This window comes from Drosophila bipectinata, chromosome 3L (genome assembly GCF_030179905.1).
Source record: "Drosophila bipectinata strain 14024-0381.07 chromosome 3L, DbipHiC1v2, whole genome shotgun sequence".
Taxonomy (NCBI): Eukaryota; Metazoa; Arthropoda; class Insecta; order Diptera; family Drosophilidae; genus Drosophila; species Drosophila bipectinata.
In genome coordinates this window covers 9,680,275-9,699,415 of record NC_091738.1, presented here as the reverse complement: position 1 = coordinate 9,699,415, position 19,141 = coordinate 9,680,275, and the positions used below count along the sequence as shown (strand labels likewise).

At 38.6% G+C, this 19,141-nt stretch overlaps 1 protein-coding gene and 1 long non-coding RNA gene across 5 annotated transcripts in view; one reads left to right on the top strand and one right to left on the bottom strand.

Annotated features, from left to right (window-relative positions):
- The window catches only part of LOC108120800 (F-box/LRR-repeat protein 16), a 28,184-nt gene extending 9,131 nt beyond the window's left edge, over nt 1-19,053 (top strand). The window contains exons 2-5 of one of the 2 annotated variants that reach the window (XM_017234611.3): nt 2,863-3,036; nt 3,120-3,237; nt 15,434-15,629; nt 17,639-19,053. In XM_017234611.3, the coding sequence (XP_017090100.2) occupies nt 2,863-3,036; nt 3,120-3,237; nt 15,434-15,629; nt 17,639-17,936 (786 nt within the window). In that variant the 3' untranslated portion in view covers nt 17,937-19,053. The other variant, XM_070279880.1, reaches the window with a different exon arrangement.
- On the bottom strand, nt 739-3,197 carry LOC138926266 (uncharacterized). Of its 3 annotated transcripts, none has more exons than XR_011442727.1 (3): nt 2,851-2,990; nt 2,424-2,771; nt 739-2,358 (listed from the first exon to the last, which is right to left on the bottom strand). It is a non-coding gene; the product is annotated as an uncharacterized lncRNA (long non-coding RNA). The 3 variants fall into 3 exon arrangements; XR_011442726.1 differs by having other exon boundaries at nt 739-2,591; nt 2,648-2,771; XR_011442728.1 differs by adding an exon at nt 3,126-3,197 and having other exon boundaries at nt 740-2,771; nt 2,851-3,074.
- Nucleotides 19,054-19,141: the final 88 nt, after the last annotated feature.

The following is a 19,141-nucleotide window of genomic DNA, read 5'->3' as shown; positions in this document are numbered from 1 at the left end:
AACGTAATCCGGTTTATACCAGATTTTCTAACTAAAATGTTTAAATACCTAAACGCGCCAACGTTGCGTATGAGTAATATTTGTGACTGCGTTTATTACTCACCTTATGGCTAACTTTAATGGCCAAAACAATTCCACCCCAGTGGAAGAACGTCACACAGGACTGCTGATGTCAGAATTAATCCAGTGTGAATGCATGTCATGTTTATGAGCCAGGTTCCACGGCCAGGGCCTGAAACTTAGGGCCTGAGAGGACGAAGGGCCCAACCAACGGTTTGATTGCAAATTGTTGTCGCTGACAATGTCAACAGCAATGACACACCGGGGACAAACGGAGCCCAGCAATGATGCGAAAGGATCAACCGCAACGGGCTTAGGAATTCGACCTTGGGGACCATGCATGTGTGAATTTTCCAATCCCATTTCCCCATGTAAAATACGGAAATGAAAAAAAACTAACCAACATGCAAAGCTAAATTAATGCTAGTTACTAAATGCGACGGAAATGCGGCGACTTTCCTGCATTCCCATACATATTTAATGCCAAGAGTGTGCTGCAGTCGCTTTGGGCTTACTTTATATGCAATTTCCGCATTGCAATTCCGAAGTTGCCACTCCAGACTTTGGGCCCCGGAGCACGTTGAACTCGATACCGCTGACCCATAAAATTATGCTACGCTCTTGCACCTCCGGTCGTATATAATGCGGATTAAATGGAAACTGCAATTGCGGCATTAAATTGGTCAATTTATTAAAGTGAAGCAAGGAACTGTATTTAATTTGTTATGGAAATATAAGTAGTGTTTACTGTTTAGGAAATATTGATTGATGGTCCTTTCCAATTAAAGTTTAGTCCCTCAACGTACGCAAAACTAAACAAAAAGTGCCATACTTGAGGAGAAACCTCAGAAGCCGAGGAAAACTTTATCCAGCCAAATAGTTACACATTCGTGGATGTGTTTTTTGCCTCCATTAGCATTTTATTGTTGGGATTCTTGTTGGCGTGGCTCGGTGACTTTTCCCCATCGATTTTGACTTCGTCCTGACACATGGTGGCAGTAAAAAGTTTCCCTTGGCTGCCATAGCCAGTGGTGTGGGGCAAAAAAAAGTTTCACAATTGTCCATAAAAACAAAAACACATATATAAGTACCAAGGCAAAATCCAAAACAACAGCCAAGCATTTACAATTCATAATGAAGTCATGCCAAAGGCTTGTATTTTCTCTTTTTTTTCTGATTGTTGGAAAAGTTAACCAATGTACAGAATCCAATTACTGGCCATGTATATTCAACATATCCTTAATTAGACCGTTTTATACGCTAATGAGTTGGGACTTGGCTTTTAATTTATTCAACCTTAATAATGTAAATAGTAGTCGATCTTAAATGGCTTTAAATTTAATAATACCTTTGGGCGAACAGCCTTGAAAATCCTTTATTACACAAACTCTGGGGGGTCTTCTGTAAAAGATACGGATTTAATTCGTATCTTGCCGCGAGTTAAGCTGTTTACGTTTTATTATTTCTCGAATCCCTTTGCCTTTCCAATAAAAATAATTGTTGTTTATCCTGCCGAGTGGATTTAATTCTTCGCTGAGAAAATGTGTTTTGTGTTTATGTGACCATCCGATGATTTTCATTTTTATATCACGCTTCCGGCTGCATTTGTTCTTTATCGTTTTTGTTTTGTTTGGTTTTATTTCCGGTTCCGGGGGACGTTATGAGGACACTGGTGGGATTATTCGACGCAAAGTCTGCAACTCGAATGGGAATCCAATGTGATTTTCTCGCCATGTTTTGCACTTGAAAAGGTCAAAGTTTACCGAGTTATGGCACTCGAACTGCTTACACAATAACACGTAGGATAAAAGTTTATGGGAAGGCTTGACTCATAAATCTATGCTCCTTAAGCTGAGGCTAGAGAAATTTTATTTAATTTATTGGGTGTTGATGGGACCAAGATATGTATCATAAAATATTAGGAATTTAAACTCGACGTCGCACTTAATTTCCTTGCAATCTTCATGGTCTTTAAGTAATTTTAAAATAATTAACTGAATATTAAAATGTTCCCTCGGCAGACATTTCACATTCACTTTATATACTTACTTACCTGAGATTTTATATTTATTTATAATATATATCTACTCGTGTGATATATATTTTGTAAAATTATATATACACAATACCATATGTACATATTGAGATATTTTTGTTGAAATATTTTTCTCTTGCTTTCGTTTTCTGGTCGCCAAGTGTCAACATTTATGAAGGCTGTGAAATGTCCAAAAGTATTTTAGAATATCATCGGTGGGGCAGATCATAAAAACGTTTGACGATCTGACAACACACTTCACACTTTTAGACAGATATACCAAATTTCAGATTATTGAAATTTAAAAGGAAAAAAAACAAAGGCTAACCAAAAGTTTTTGAAGATTTTTCAAAAGGAGTAGAAAGCTTGATGATACTGGTCACGGTTTTATCTTCTTGCAGAGGGTATTATAATTTTGGTAAAAAGGGTGAAGAAGATATCTCCGACCTATTAAAGTATATGTATATCCGTCTGTCTGTTTCTGCTACTTAAGTTCCTATAAGAAATGGTCAGCCGACTACAACCGATATTTCCGATATATGTATGCATTACCATAAATGCTTAGGTTCCTTGCTTACATATCCATACTTCCTAAAAATGTTAACACTCAGTTCTCCATAGGTTACTTTTAAGTGAGCCTAGAAGTCGAACAGTAATGAAGATATTCTAGAAGATGCTTTATAATAATAAAAAGTTACAGTTGAACAAAATTTTAATGAAATTATTAAAAAAAATTTTAACTACATATTACTTACTGTTTTTTTCAGAGTCTCTTTGAACTGGAGCTGGCAGGATGCAATGAGGTGACCGAGGCAGGACTGTGGGCGTGTCTGACGCCCCGAATCGTGTCCTTGTCGCTGGCGGATTGCATCAATATCGCCGATGAAGCAGTGGGGGCGGTAGCCCAGCTGCTGCCCTCCCTCTACGAGTTCTCATTGCAGGCAAGTACAAAGTGGACAAGGAAAAAAAAAGAAGAATTCTGCGGTTTCCGGTCTTAAACTAATTGAATCTCCTTCCCCAACAGGCTTACCATGTCACGGATGCGGCTCTGGGCTATTTTTCACCAAAACAGAGCCACAGCCTCAGCATATTGCGATTGCAGTCGTGCTGGGAACTAACCAACCATGGCATCGTTAATATTGGTAAGTGATTCGTTCCCCCCAGTCCTGGAATTAATCAAATAACATGTGAATCGAATGTGTGGGAGAAAGCTGAATCCGATTTGTCACAAATAAAAAATGGGAAAATTTAATACTTAGCCATACCAACACTGAAACAACTATAGTAAAGTTGATGCAATCCCTATAAAAAGCATAGCACCAAAAAATATATAGTGACTACACCTTTTTCGAAGTGTAAACTATAATTCTGCCGTACAATCAGAATTGTTAAGCGCTGCTAAAAGGCCATTTCCAACGACTGTAATGTGGACCTACCACTGGGCTATTACTGTCCTCATGTATCTCACAACAGTGCTGCGAGTGTTCCGGAAAAACTGTGCTGGATATCTACCGGGAGTGTGCCACGTTTGGGAGTCCGAGTCGCAGTCGGAGTTGTGAAAGGAATTTTCGAACATAACATTGTAATTGAAATGCCCGGGCTAGTTGTCTTGTCCTTACCCGTATTCCTTACGGGTTTGTCCTGCTTCCGAATGCCCAAAAACCGTGTATCCTTCTGCCCTCGTCATCATTTCAAAACACTGCCACTGCACTCAACTAATTGAAACTTTTTGTGGGACACACTTTTTGTGCCAGCCTGTTTCCTGCCCCTACAAAATAAGCAGCTATTTCAACATCCTTTGACGTCACACAGCAAAAAGGACCCTTTTTACACAAAATTTGACAGGGTCCAACCTAAAAAGAGTCCTGCCCTCGGACGTCCTCTGATTTCCTTTCTATACAAAATTCAAAACGTAAAAAAAATGTTTACGAATAAACTTTTGATTTAATTAAATTCAAATGGAATTTAAATTAAAAACCCGGTTTTGATAAAAACAAAAGTTTGTGTAGATTTTCAAACCATGTTTATTATTTATTAAATGTACAGTTGTTTAAAAAGTTAAAGTTTTTATGAAAAAAGTTAGACTTAGTTCTGTTCCATTCAGGTTCTAGACTTTTTGCAGTAAAGGATAAAATTAATGATAAAATATAAGTCTTCAGTTCCCCTTACTCTTTTTTTCAACAGAAAGTGAACGGCGAGATGGTTTTTTAAAACGTAAAAGCTTGTTTTCAATATATTCTTCTGAAATATTTTATTCAAAAGTTTATAATTTAATCCAGCTGAGGCTCCACATGAATTTCATTTAAATCTTGCTAATCGTTTAAAATTTAATTGTATTAGTTTAAGATCTTTAGGTGTTCTTGCTCGTTAAATAAAAGTTCATGATTATATACCAAAGCCATTAAGTTTTCGACTATGGCCACGAGTGTTAACCCTTAACTTGGCCTTTGAACATATCTCGAATAAACTTGGTCGTAAAACACTTTAATTGACGTGCAGCTGAGGTATTTTAAAGCGTGCTTAGGGGGCTTTTTCAGCTGCCTGTTCGTAAACTCATTTAATATGCGATCGACAGCGCTGGAAAGCATAAACCTGGCACTTCTTCCCCTTTACTACTTTACTATTGGCTGGGTTATGGAGGGTCTGGAGGTGCAAGTCAGGAGGTGGAAGGTTAGACGGTTTTTCACTTTGCCTATGCCAGGCTATGCCCGGTGACCTTTGATGCCACCCACCACCACCTGAGTCTACAGTCAGGAGCCTCGACGAAACTTTGCAATCAATTTCATGGCACGTCATTTTCTTTTCTCCCCATCACCATCGCTCCCCGGTTGCAATCAACAAAGGCAAAGGGCTGCCACTGCCGCAAATTAAGCTGCCGGTTGCTGCAGGCGCCCAGGTAGATGGCTTACCTGGCTCGAATATCCTCCGCAGCCACAATCACAAGCACTCCAAGCCTTTTCCTGTGCAGGAGTGTCCTGAGTTAACCAGCCAGATTTTAGTTTACTGGCGGAAAAGTCGCGCTTCGCAATCGAATTATTACAGTTCAATGATCAGCGACGCAAGTCCTTGTTTAATATTCAAAGGACCTGGCATGAAAATACTACAAAATACTTAAATACATACTGCATACCTACGAATATTAAACGTTAAGCCACATAAAATATTTATAAAACATTAAATCTCACTTATACACACACTTTTTCTAGCATATTTTATGCCTCTATTCAATTTTGATGGATGGAAAGCCAACAAAATAGCATCAAAAGCCGAAAAATTCCAATAACAAAAGTATGAAAAGCACATTACACATCCGCCCCGTACACCAAGGATTTCCAGACTTCTGTATGTCTGCCTGTGTTTGTATTTATGTTGGGCTGTGGGATGGTTGTTGGTCTTGTATGTTGTGGGCGGTGTACTATGTACCCTCCCATAAGCAAATAGGCGCCATATTTAATGACGGCATTTTGTATAAATTGCCGCCAAATCATAAACTGTTTGCCCAGCGAGCGTAAACAAGTCAACAAAGGAATAAAAATCAAATTCGTTGAAGGAACAGATAAATGACAACAACATCCATCGGTATTTATTTATTTTTCGTTTTATTTCGAATGACCGCAGAACGGAAATTCGTATTTAATTAATGATCGTTCTCGAACATTTAGTCCTCGAAGGACTTTAGCATTATTGATTGATTTCCGCCATAAGCCAACCACATAATTAATGCAATGGATGAATTGCTTTTTATATTAAACTAATTGATGTTGAATTTTTAATTGATTCGATTTATGTGGATAATAAAAATTAGTACGATGCGGGTATTTAAAGAATCTGTTTCTACTTGTATATGTATGTTATGTTATGTGCCTTAAAATCTAACCATATTTTTGTAAAACTTTAGACCAAACACTTAAAGCACAACCTTGTCTAAAACGTTGTCAGAAGTTGGCTAAAACCCGTTCGCACAGTTTACATTCACAGTTGCCCTGTCAGTTGTTGCGTTGCCTGGTGTTGAACTTTTAGCCCCGACGGTGGCAAAACTTTTAATAACAACTCACAGTGGCTTCCACTGCCCGGCGGCCATGAAAATGGTAGTGACAGTGGCAGTGGCGCAGGGTCCTTATCACAACATCGAGAAGCCATTTAGCTAATTGCATTTGGCATCTAATTGAATTGGGCCAAGCTTCAGGTTCGGAGTGATGGCTTCGCTCAGCTGGCCAATTGCCAGGAGGCATGTTCTGGGTACTGCGAAAAAAAATATGGAAAAAAACATGATTAGGATTATGTTACATAAAAATAAGGTTATTTAGATCCTTCTTCTCAAACCTTTAATTTATTAAATAAAATATTAAAAAAGGAAACTGCTAAGAAGCATAAGATGAAGTTGAAGTAGCATATACCGTATATTTACGATATTTACTACGATTGCGATTGGCTTTCTATAAAATAGAATATAGAAAATCATATAGTGATTCTAATGGTAAATGACATATGTATATATGACTTGGTCGAAAACTTTTTCCAACTGAAAATCCCTCTGACCAATAAGAACATATACATATTTCTCTGAACATTTTTGGCATGGCTTATGTGTGGCTATGGTGGCTTCGGTTTTCTACTTTGGGGATTTGATTGCCAGGTGGCACATCATTTGGCACGCAATCCTCCTGGCTGGCGGAAACGGAAACGGAAGAAAGAAAGTCCGCTCGACTCTCGAAAGGCTGACACATTGACAGGACGCCCTTGCGGCCCGCAATGCTAATTGCTAATGGCGAGGTCGTTCAACCGGGCGTATGCGTGATTTATGAGTTCGCACGTGAATGGGGCCTCCTGACAACTGGCAATGCGAATGCGAGTGCGAAACAATGAACAAGTTAATCTCTCATTAATTAACAGTGTCAACAGACTTGCCGCCTTTCATTTAGCCATACGCTTGACCAAAGATATAATGGATAGGAAGAACTACAATTTATGCCGGGAGACAAATCAAATTCTTTTACCTGTCGACACGATTCTTTTCTTCAATCTTTTCGATGAGCAGCTGCGGAAATATCAGTACCGTAGTCTATATGGTTTTTCTATGATTTAAGAATTAGAAATTATACATTTTTCTAAATACCCCTTCTTCTACGTCTCTGAAATACTAGAAATCTTGGACAGGGTTGGCTGGGAGGCTGTGTGGGTGGTGCTTGAGTGGATTGGTGGGGGTACTTTGCTAATGAAGTGGTTGCGGTTCGTTTCGCGCCTGAACAATTGCACTTGTCGAGACGAGAGAGAAATGTTCATCAATTTAACCGCCAAGTACGCCAGAGGCATTCACATTCATTCATTCTCAACCAAGAAATTGTATGATTATTATTATTCCCCTATCGGGGGATATAAAATAGAGGAAAATTTTAATGAAGTTTCAAAAAAGGCTTGAATAAATATAAAATATTTTATTGATTTTCCATCGATTTAAATTTGGAACTTAAAATAGTAAAGATCTGGATTTTAAGAGTAAGACCCTTTCTCATATTTTTTTAACCCGAATTTCGTTAAAAAGACCACCTTAATTATAATTATATTTGAGTTAACTTTGTATTTATCTTTTCTTTATTCCTTTTCCTTGTCTCTTGTTTAAAGAGCCAAAAAAGAAAAGCATTCCTCCTCGTTGAGACATCGAATTCATCTTCTTCATTTGGGTGGCCGACTGTCTTCCCTACCCCTCGCCGTCCTGAAATTGATAAATGTACCCAACTTGCAGCTGGCTGTGGCAGGCACTGTAAAAAATAGATAAAAGCTAGGATTTTTATGAAAGTTTAAAATAAGAAAATATTAAGTCAACTAAATATAGACTTTGATGACTGAACTCTTCCAAGAAGTTATCTTTTTAGGTGCTTATTACAACTTTTTTTTAAGTGCCACAATTTTGAAACCCCCACTTTCTATCCGCGGTTGATCCGCCCAGTTCGCCACTGATGGGCGCCCGTCGGGTGTCGTGTTTATTTAATTACATTTGCATTTTCAAGGTGCTCGATGCTGCTCCTGAGCTTGTGGTTGTTCCTGTTCGCATTTCGCTTGTCATTGGTGTGTTGTTTGGGCTCTTTTTTTTGCTTTGCTTTTTGGTGCTTTCTTGCTGAGCAATTTTTAATTAACTTTATTTTTAAAAAAGCTCTTTGGGGGGCGATGCCATCGTTTCCCCGGCACGCATCCACTCCGCTCCTGTCCCCGACGAGCATTCGGCCAAGTTGTCAATCAATTGTCAGCTGTTGGCCGTTTTGTGCTTGGTTTTGACCATGAACTTAACTTAATTCGCACAAACTACCCATTATTTTAGTAGGGTTTAAGGTAAATAAAAATATCTTAAAGAAAAAGCTTAAATTTATGTTTTTAAAAGGTAATGTCTGAAGTCTCTTTGTGGCTTAGTCAAGACATTGTCCTGCAGGAAATGAAATTCATTTAAACTGAATAAGTTATAAAACTGACAAAATTTATTCTCTAATAAATATGCACTTTGGAAGATGTCCTTTGAATGGAAACTCAAAATGACACCAAGATGCAGGACAAGGACACAAATTGTTCTATGCCTCTAGAAAGTTGCCTGGCACAAAATGTCAATGTAAACATGCAAGTTCAAAGTTGAGGGCCATGCCGCAAAGAACATAATTGCTGGCTTATATAATACAATTTGAGAGACTGCTGCCACATGCAGGGAAAGTTCCTTCAACGTAGGGGTTCTTTGACGATGCAAAGGCAAGTTGTGGGGGCGAAGTGCAATCCAATTTTAATTGCATTTGTCAGGCACAGGACATGGAAAAGGGATTGGGGCAAGCAGGGACGCACGCACACGGAATTACGGCGGAAATAAATAGTTGCACGCAATGACGCACGCCGGAGAATAAAGAAAAAAAAACTGAAAATCAAACAGCGGGCGGCACCCCGCAAAAAAAATGCTTACAGGAGGGCTCAGTTGCCAGGATGGCCATGCTGTAATGATAATGATGTTGATGATGTTCCATGATGACAGCTGTGCCCCCGAATGGGCTAGCGCGTCATCAGCTACCAGGCGCCCACGTGCAGCCTAGTATTATAGAGTAGTTCCCATCTACAGTCCCTTCCAGGGAAAGTGACATCTGCAGGGACTTTCTGTCACTTTCGCCAAATACACAGGAAGGAGGCGGTTGTGGGCTGGGGGCGGAGAAAGTGCCAAGTGAAATTATACGAAGAAGTCAAACTGGGCCAGGACATAAGCCATGTTGCTAACTGGACGGTGATGCGACATCTTTCAGTTTTTGAGACACAGAACTACCTATCTCTGTCTTGTATAGTCTAGTCTCAATTACTATTAAATATTTATGAAAATAGTTGCAAACTAACCAAAACAAAACCGCTGCTAAAATTCTCAGCAATTAAAAAGAAATTCCCGAGCCAAGAGTCAGGCCAATTGAAGTCTAAACGAGGGTACGAGTAATTGACGTCATTAGAGTCTCTACTGTAAATCGGGCCAAGAAGCGAGACATCAGGACACGAAACTGGGTTAACAGTTGGCTGCTTTTGAAAGCCCGAGAAAGGATGCGAGGGAATACCATAGAGCAGAGGCTCCGGCCAACTGCCAATCAAATTCGCACACAGGAGCCAGTGACCCGCGTCATGTTGAAAATGTTTCGCTTTCAGGGAGTCCTAGCATGAGAAGGATACTCTGGGACTATTAGCCCACATCTTAGCCAAAGCGTTATTAATGAATTTTTAATGCAACACCCACACACTTTACACCGATGGGCAATTGTGAATTAAGCAATTAATTATTAAGCAATGTAGGCACTATTTCACAATCTTTTTCTGCATATCAACCAATCTAAAATAAAACAAAGAATATATTTATATGGTGTATAGTAATCTCAATTACCAATTTGACAAGCAAAACGTTGCTGAAAGCACAAAAACACAATTAGTTCTGATTGAAACCGTTCGCTTGCACTGATTTCTGTCATTCTGCCAAAGAAATTGTAATTGTATCTAAATTATTTCATTCTCCCCCATTTCTTTGTGGCACGCTTTGAGGGTTTTTTTGTTTTGCAAATTTTTTGCAACGCTTTGCATAAATTAGAGGATAATTTAGTGGCATAAACAAGATGATATTTACACAATTTCCTCACCTTTAGATATAGTTTGTGTAACTCTATCAACATGCCATTGGCAAAGTTGGCCCCTGAAACTGACATGACCTCTAGCCCGAACTTGGAACCCTACCCCCAATCAGGAGCTAATCTGCCATTGCGCAACCTCACCGCATTTCGCGGTGGGGTTTACTTTCCCGCCCATCGCCATGGCAACTGTAATGAGATGGGGACGCCTAATGAGGCCTGCACGTTTCGAACATTATTTGCCTATGCCATGGGGACCCGGGTCGCATTCCTTCCCCCGCCTTCTGACATTTTGCTCATTTGCGCATTCATTGTTTTGGCCTCAAAGTTTGCCGTTAATTGACAGGCCACTTAAACCCCGAAGCGGTTAATCCTCGGCCTGCAAAATTGGTTGGGATTTTAGTAAGTGAGGAACTTGAACTACAAAGAGAATTTCGAGAGATTCTAGGAATTTAATACAAAGACCTTAAAGAATTTTTTTTTTTATTAATTCTAACTCTCTTCTGTTAAGGATTGCCTTCAAATCTGTCATGTTTCATAGCGAGCTGATTAAACTGAAATACTTTTATGCTGCCACTGTCACAGGCAGAAAGAGCTGCTTTGCTTAATATTCTCGTAAAAGTTTTGTTGCCGCTGTGAAATTTCATGGCATTTTCCAGCGAACCACTGGCAGTACTTCCGAGTAATTGGCATAATGACTCCCCACCACGTCCACTGCCACTGCCACTGCCGGTGGCAGCAAATTGAAGTTAAACTTTAAGCAGCTTTGCCCGGGTCTGCATGAATGAGTTTTAATTTTCTTGGGAAAAGTCGGAGAAGTAGATTTAATTATTGATTCAACTTTGATGGGCTTTGGTCATAAAATAATTTAATATTTATTTGTATAAACACTGGGTGGTATACTTTACAAGTACTTGAATAAGTAGCCAACTTTTTTGTGTGTAACCAGTGCGTATGCGTAATAATCACATCACGCATACGCACCGTATACTCATGAAAGTTTCAGCAAATGCAATTTGCCTCATTGACCTCATAAGCGACTTGTCGAACCCCAAACGAGGCAATTTGAAAAATCAGCAATCATCAAATGAATGTCATAAACAAATGCTGAAATGTGAACATAACTTTCCACATGTGAATTCGAAATTCGAATGGCAGAAAATGGCAAGACATGCCCAGAAAATCAATAAAAATCGTTGACTCGACAAAGGAGGTGAATGGAAAAGTCAAAGAATATAGAATTTTTCTTTGCCAATAAAAAGGAAAAGTTGAAAAGTTTGAAATGAAAATAAAATTATTGGTCATTGGCAAGCGTGTGCTCCAAACTTTTGCTAATGAGCCAATCAAATTCACAACTGTCAGCCACGATAGACTAAATATTTTCCGACAGCTCATGGAGATGTGTGGGGAAAATCCGGGAAAAGCGTATCCTTGAATGTGACAGCCAGGAACTTGCTGAGTGTGCAGAGGTGGGGCAGCAGCAAAAAAAAAAACGCCTAGAAAACAGAAACTGAATGCCAAACGAGCCTCACATAAACGTCGCTAGTTGTTATGGGAAATGTAAATGTATCTCATAGATACACAAGTTACAAGTTGTTTGCCTGACATGTTTATGTTACCCACCCATCCCAGGAGCCGGATCTCATCCCTCTATTGACACTTGTCCCTGTCTCAACGAGTGCGTAGGTGCGTGCGTGCGAATGAGAAGTAAATATGTTTCGAATATAAACCAGCTTTTATTTCATGTTTTGGGACACTATTTTTGATGTCCTGTTACAGTTACGGCCGCTGTCCTTCCAAGCGCGAATTTTCATTTCCATATTTCCATATCAAACAGTCAGGTAGACCTTTCTCTCCCGGCTCATAATCCCTCGAAAATATCCAGATAATGAACCCAATTTATTCATAGAACTAGGGATTCATTTCCAACTTTTTCCCGACTTTCAGAAACAAAAAAGTAAAAAAAACATGAATTTAATAAAAATATTAAGAGAATCATAAGTAACTTCAAGGTCTAATGGATGAAAGAATATTTTATAAAAATTCCCAATCGTTTTAGCTGATTATATGAATAGTCTGTTCAGAGTAACTTTCCAGATTGCGTTGTATTTTCTATTTGGCATTCAATTTTCTTATCAATATAAAATAGGTTGCGATTTTCTTAGGTTGTGAGACCTTAGTCTCTATGAAAAATGTTGTTTGTAGACATTCACAAAGTATTTTAAGAATTTTAATCACTTTAATAAATATGTCTACTGAGTTTGATAGCTTGATGAAAAATAGTCTCCTTTTTTAAAACACATTTTTCGTTTTTACTGCTCCTAATGGAATGTGAAATGATATTTACACCAACTATGATATTTTATTTGCTGTTTTTTGCTGCAATTTCAGGATTTGTGATCGCAAAAACGAGTAATCCTGTAAATCCTGTTAAATACCCGTTAGTGTCGGTCACAAAACGAAACTGCAACATTCTGTCTTCAAAAACACTTCACTCCGTAATAAAGTTTAGCTTTCGAACTGGGATTTGGATCGAGATTGAATTTGAAATTGAGAATCACGAGATGGCTGCGCATCGATTGAGCTCTGATAATAAAATGAATTGCAGCGGCGATCGCAGGCTTGATAAATAAGCGGCGACTCATCGGGGCCGTACTTGGGCGCCATGTGAGGGGCTTCTAATGCACAATCCCTGCACTGAATTCGCTCCGAGTGAAATTCAATAGATGTCACTCTGGCCGCGATCGATTATCTATCGCCTATCCTCCGTCCTCCATTCCGGCATAACCTTTCGCCCGCCTCCCCTTCTGTTGTGGTCTGGTTGTGTCGCCAGCGGCGCTTAATCACAGTTCACAGTTTCCAATACGAGCACTTCGCTTGGTAGTGCATCGTAACTGTATCTACGTTTGTGCAACATCTATCTACAGTCAAGATTGCTTCTATAAACCTGGATTTTGTAGCTCAAAGAATGGGCCTGGTTCTAAAGGATAAATGGTGAAGTTGAAGGAGGAAAATGTAAAAGTTTGAAGGATGCCAATGATGAAATTCATGTTTTTTACTATCTCTGCCCTATGGATTTAAATTCTTTTTTAAAGTTTATAGACTGTATGTGTACTAGATGTTTGTTTGCACAGAGACGCCTTTGTCGTTGCCTGTCTTCTTTTTTTTTTTTTGCGGTTTTTAGCTTTTGGGGCGACATATCTAGTGCTGCTGCCGCCGTTCTGCTGCTTTTCTGCTGCCGTAGATACAATTACAGTTAGCTCCTTGAGGAGCTGCCGTCGCCTAGCAACACTGGTCGTCAACGTTACGGTTATTGTCACTGCTGTGGCTTCTCGCTGGGTCTCCCATCAGCTCCCCCTGAAGAGCCACCTCAATTACTGGCTGGAATATGCATTAGCCATGGATTTGCAATTCCTTTGCCAATTCAAGATTTCCAGCTAAAAAGGGAATCTCTTGAATGTCTTTAATATTTTAAATGGAATGGCAAGGTGGCTCCAAATATTCAATCCCATTCAGATACCCAATCAGTGATTTCGTGAAATAGGACCACTTTAAAAACTTATTTCCATCGTTTCAATGGAAAACTCTCTTAAATACAAACAACTCTTTATGAGTTCCAAGTAGGTTAGTCAATAGACAAGATGGTTGTGTTAATTTTTCATAGCCCTATTCATTCAGCTCACTGTTTGCTTTCCAGCTCGGCCGTTAGTTTTCCATTTTGGCCCAGAAGCCGGCAGTATCGCGGTTATCTTCATGTGGATTCGCTCGTTTGCCCATATTTTGTAATTCAAATCGCTTTTCGTAAGCCTTGTGGTTTTTTTGGTCAGAAGCCAAACAAGGAGAGCCCCCTAGTAGTGTAGTTTGCTTTTACCAAGTACTGCTGAGTTCGAGTATCTGAGTATCTGTCGGTAACCAAAGTGGGCCACATAACCACCTATACATCCATACTGGTATGTGTTAGATCACTATTAAATCAGAAATTGTTGGTTTTATTGAAAAATATGTCTAATAACTGATAACATTTAATGATACTTAGTATCAGAAATTCATGGAATATATTCAATAAACTTAATAATAAATATACATATATATTTTTTTTTATTTTATATTTAAGAAAATTTGTTCTCTGTATGTGCATGTTGTGATAAATATGAAGTCGCTCTAAATGAAAACAAAGCGGCTTACAAGACCGGACCCTGCATTTTTCGACTTCCTTAGATTCTGGGTGAGTGGGAAGTGGTTGTTGGGCGGAATATTCCCGCAAAGATACACACACTGTCTCTCTCCTTGGAGTTTGTTTTCCTTGGGCCCTTTATCTCTGTTTACGCAGCCGCCGCACGTGTTCTTCTGCCCCCCGGCGGCCATACCCTCCTCCGATAAAGGGAATGTGCCTAACTCCCATTAGCCAAAGTCTAAGCGGCTTACAAATGGTAATTGCAGCCATATATGCATAATGGCCATAAGTTATCCATTATCGGCTAGACCTTATCAGAGAGTACAGACAACTCGTTCAATTTTCATCACAAAAATGTATGATATTTCAAAAATGTCATCACTTATTTAATCTTCAGCTTGTTAAACTTATAATGGATTTTGTTCCATTTCTGTCTCAAATCCGAGCTAAGTAAACTCAGAATATTGTGCCTTTATCCAGAGGAAGGACACAAAGCTCGTGATTCAGAACAAGAACAGAACAAACAGCCAGATGGTGACACTGCAAAATGTGGCACAGAACAAACTGTAGTCGACATAAATGGAACGAGCAGAGAAGACAAGATGTCTTAACCAAAGTGGAACAGTAGTTGGGGCTCAAATAGTCACCGTAATTAAATACACGACACATTAGTCTATCCAAGAATAAAACATAGCTTAATTTAACGTATTTTGCGACTTAAGTTGCAACCTAAATAACTCACAAAATGCAATAATTTTATCCCAAGATCAGACATTTTTTTTATATAATATGCGAGAAGTGCATATAAGTTAATTTTAAAGTAAACTTTTTGTGACAAAGGCATCCAAGTTTGTTTCATGTCCTCGATTCCGCTGCTGATGCCGTTGCAGTGAACGTGCTACCCAGAAAAAGTGGAGCAGCTGCAGCGAACTTCGCTACGTGAAGTGAATAAATGCAATTGCCGGTTCAATGTTCCTCATCTTCCCCCTAGAAATGCCTAAAAACTAATGCCAAACTTTAAAATTTTTCGTCTGATTGCAGTTCACTCGCTGCCGCATCTCACGGTTCTGAGCCTATCCGGTTGCAGCAAGCTGACGGACGACGGAGTGGAGCTCATTGCCGAGAACCTGCAGAAGCTGCGCGCCCTGGACCTGTCCTGGTGTCCTCGAATTACTGACGCCTCGCTCGAGTATATCGCCTGTGATCTGAACCAGCTGGAGGAGCTAACACTGGATAGGTAAGTTTCCACTGCCCCCCAAACACCCAACTGCAAGGTCAACTGCCCCGCCCCTTGCTCGCTTCGTAATTATATATGAGTAAAATTCAATTTCCGACGGACAGAAGCGGCACCTCATCTCCGGCAGCAGCCATTAGTCGTAGTCTCCGTAGAGTCGAGCGCAGCCGCTAGTCCCAACCAAGGGATTTCTCTTTAAATGTATTTCACAAATATTCCAAGCCTTCTTTTTTGGGCCGATTTAAGGCCTTAAGACTTAAGGCTTAAGTTCTTATCATTGCGGCAAAAGACTCTATTTTTTTAAATTTTTCAAAAGACCCTTAAAAAAATTAGATAAAAAATGTTTGAAAAAAGTTGTTTAACTTTCCATCTTTTTCTGAAAAGTTTCTGGTCATCCAGACAAATTAAAAAAAAAAACAAAAAATATTTTTTTTTGATGTTGTGATGCAGATTGGAGAATAGATATACAAATCGTTTAAGGTTTTCCGCATAAGAATCGGATGATTATTGGCAAAGATATGGCCTTCGCTGGGGGCCATAATGACCATCCATGCATTTTTCAACATTTTGAAAAATGACAAAAAATCGAAAAATTATTTTGTTTCCAGGTTTTGATGCAGATTTATGGAGAATAGATATACAAATCGTTTAAGGTATTCCATTTAAGAATCGGATGATTATTGGAAAAGATATGGCTTTTGCTGGGGCCCATAATGACCATCCAAGCATTTTTCAACATTTTGAAGGGGACCCTCCAGAAAACTTGACAAAAAATCGAAAAAATATTTTGTTTCCAGATTTTGATGCCGATTTGTGGAGAATAGATATACGAATCGTTTAAGGTATTCCATTTAAGAATCGGATGATTATTGGCAAAGATATGGCTTTCGCTGGGGCCCATAATGACCATCCATGCATTTTTCAACATTTTGAAAAATGACAAAAAATCGAAAAATTATTTTGTTTCCAGGTTTTGATGCAGATTTATGGAGAATAGATATACAAATCGTTTAAGGTATTCCGTTAAAGAATCAGATGATTATTGGCAAAGATATGGCTTTCGCTGGGGGCCATAATGACCATCCATGCATTTTTCAACATTTTGAAGGGGACCCTCCAGAAAATTTGACAAAAAATCGAAAAAATATTTTGTTTCCTGATTTTCATGCAGATTTGTGGAGAATAGATATACAAATCGTTTAAGGTATTTCATTTAAGAATCGGATGATTATTGGAAAAGATATGGCTTTTGCTGGGGCCCATAATGACCATCCATGCATTTTTCAACATTTTGAAGGGGACCCTCCAGAAAATTTGACAAAAAATCGAAAAAATATTTTGTTTCCTGATTTTCATGCAGATTTGTGGAGAATAGATATACAAATCGTTTGAGGTATTCCATTTAAGAATCGGATGATTATTGACAAAGATATGGCTTTCGCTGGGAGTCATAATGACCATCCATGAATTTTTTCAACATTTTGAAGGGGACCCTCCAGAAAAATTGACAAAAAATGGAAAAAATATTTTGTTTCCTGATTTTGATGCAGATTTGTGGAGAATAGATATACAAATCGTTTAAGGTATTCCATTTAAGAATCGGATGATTATTGGCAAAGATATGGCTTTCGCTGGGGCCCATAATGACCATCCATGCATTTTTCAACATTTTGAAGAGACCCTCCAGAAAATTTGACAAAAAATCGAAAAATTATTTTGTTTCCAGATTTTGATGCAGATTTGTGGAGAATAGATCTACAAATCGTTTAAGGTATTCCGTTTAAGAATCGGATGATTATTGACAAAGATCCAGATTTTTTTGCAGATTTGTGAAGAATAGATATACAAATCGTTTAAGGTATTCCATTTAAGAATCGGATGATTATTGGCAAAGATATGGCCTTCGCTGGGGCCATAATGACCATCCATGCATTTTTTAACATTGTTGCTTTGTTTTCATTGTATTGTTTGCGAGTATTTACACATTTTTAATCTTTTTCAATATTTTTCAGATGTGTGCACATTACGGATATTGGCGTGGGCTATATATCCACGATGCTGTCGCTGACCGCCCTATTTCTGCGGTGGTGCTCCCAGGTGCGGGACTTCGGGCTGCAGCACCTCTGCTCGATGCGGAATCTGCAGGTTCTATCGCTGGCAGGATGCCCTTTGCTGACGTCATCTGGACTGTCCAGCCTGATCCAGCTGCGTCACCTGCAGGAGCTGGAGCTGACCAACTGCCCAGGGGCCTCGCACGAGCTGTTCGACTACCTGAAGGAGCACCTGCCGCGCTGCCTAATCATTGAATAATCGATGAGTGGGCTGCTCTCGGACACTGACTTTATATTTAATTCGGTGTTTATTTCGTTTTGGGATGACGATGCCCGTTTAAGTATGCTATTTTTTCGGCAAGTTCCTCGCGTGCTATGTGACTTTAACTTTCCGTCAACACTCTACTCTGTCCCTTATAGTTTTAGACTTTTTATGATTTCTGCTGTGATTTGATACGGAACATAGTTAAGTTGATCTTTTTAAGACGATGAAGTACCACAAAAGACCCGCAGATGATATTTATTTACATGCAATACAATGTGTCTAATATACATATACATAAATAAATATATATATTTCTATTTATAAATATACATTATTTATATTATTACATTATTGTAGTCTTTTAAAAAAGTTTTATTTACTTCTCTTGCTGTAACTAAGAATGCAGCTTACATGTAAATTACAACACAATTAAAAAACCAATCAACACAAGCGATAACCAAACATTGCGCCCAGAAACGACAAACAAAAATTGAAATTAAAAAAAAAACCAGAATACAAAGCGAATCAAAATATGCAATTAACCTAACATTAGTTCAAATATAAGCCAGAAAACAAAGCAGAATATTTGAAAATATTTACATGTTGAGCGAATAAATGCAAAAGTTGCCGGAAGCTTTAAATTAAAATTGCAATTAGAAAATACAAACGGAAAACCTAGACTTTTGCAATCCCCTGACCAGAAAAACCTTACTTCGATTGTACCATATGACTAATCTGTAATTATAAAATTATGGCTAATGAAAATATTTTAAGCGATGAATGCGAAGAGATTAATGCACGCTACCAATTGAAGTCAATATTTAACACAGTGTTTAGCAAATTGTTGTCGAGTTTTTGCGGATCGCAATCTACTTTTGGCCGTCAAAGATACTCAATACATACATCTATCTAGCTTGCATTAAAGCTAAACCCTTCATTTAGTAAAGCCCTCAACCACACCTATTGTAAATGCTTTGATTTTAAATCCGGTGATAGGGCCACTCATCATGAACCACATTAAGAAAATGAAGGTTGCAAATTGCAATCCTTAAACCAACAAAAAATCTCTAAAATAAATGAATGATAAAATAAATAAATGGAAAACTTTAAACCATGCTTTTTTTAAAGGAAATTTGTAGGGCTTGGGCGTTCTATTTTCAGATTTTTGAGTTAAAAATAGAGAAGTCTTTTTTCTAAGG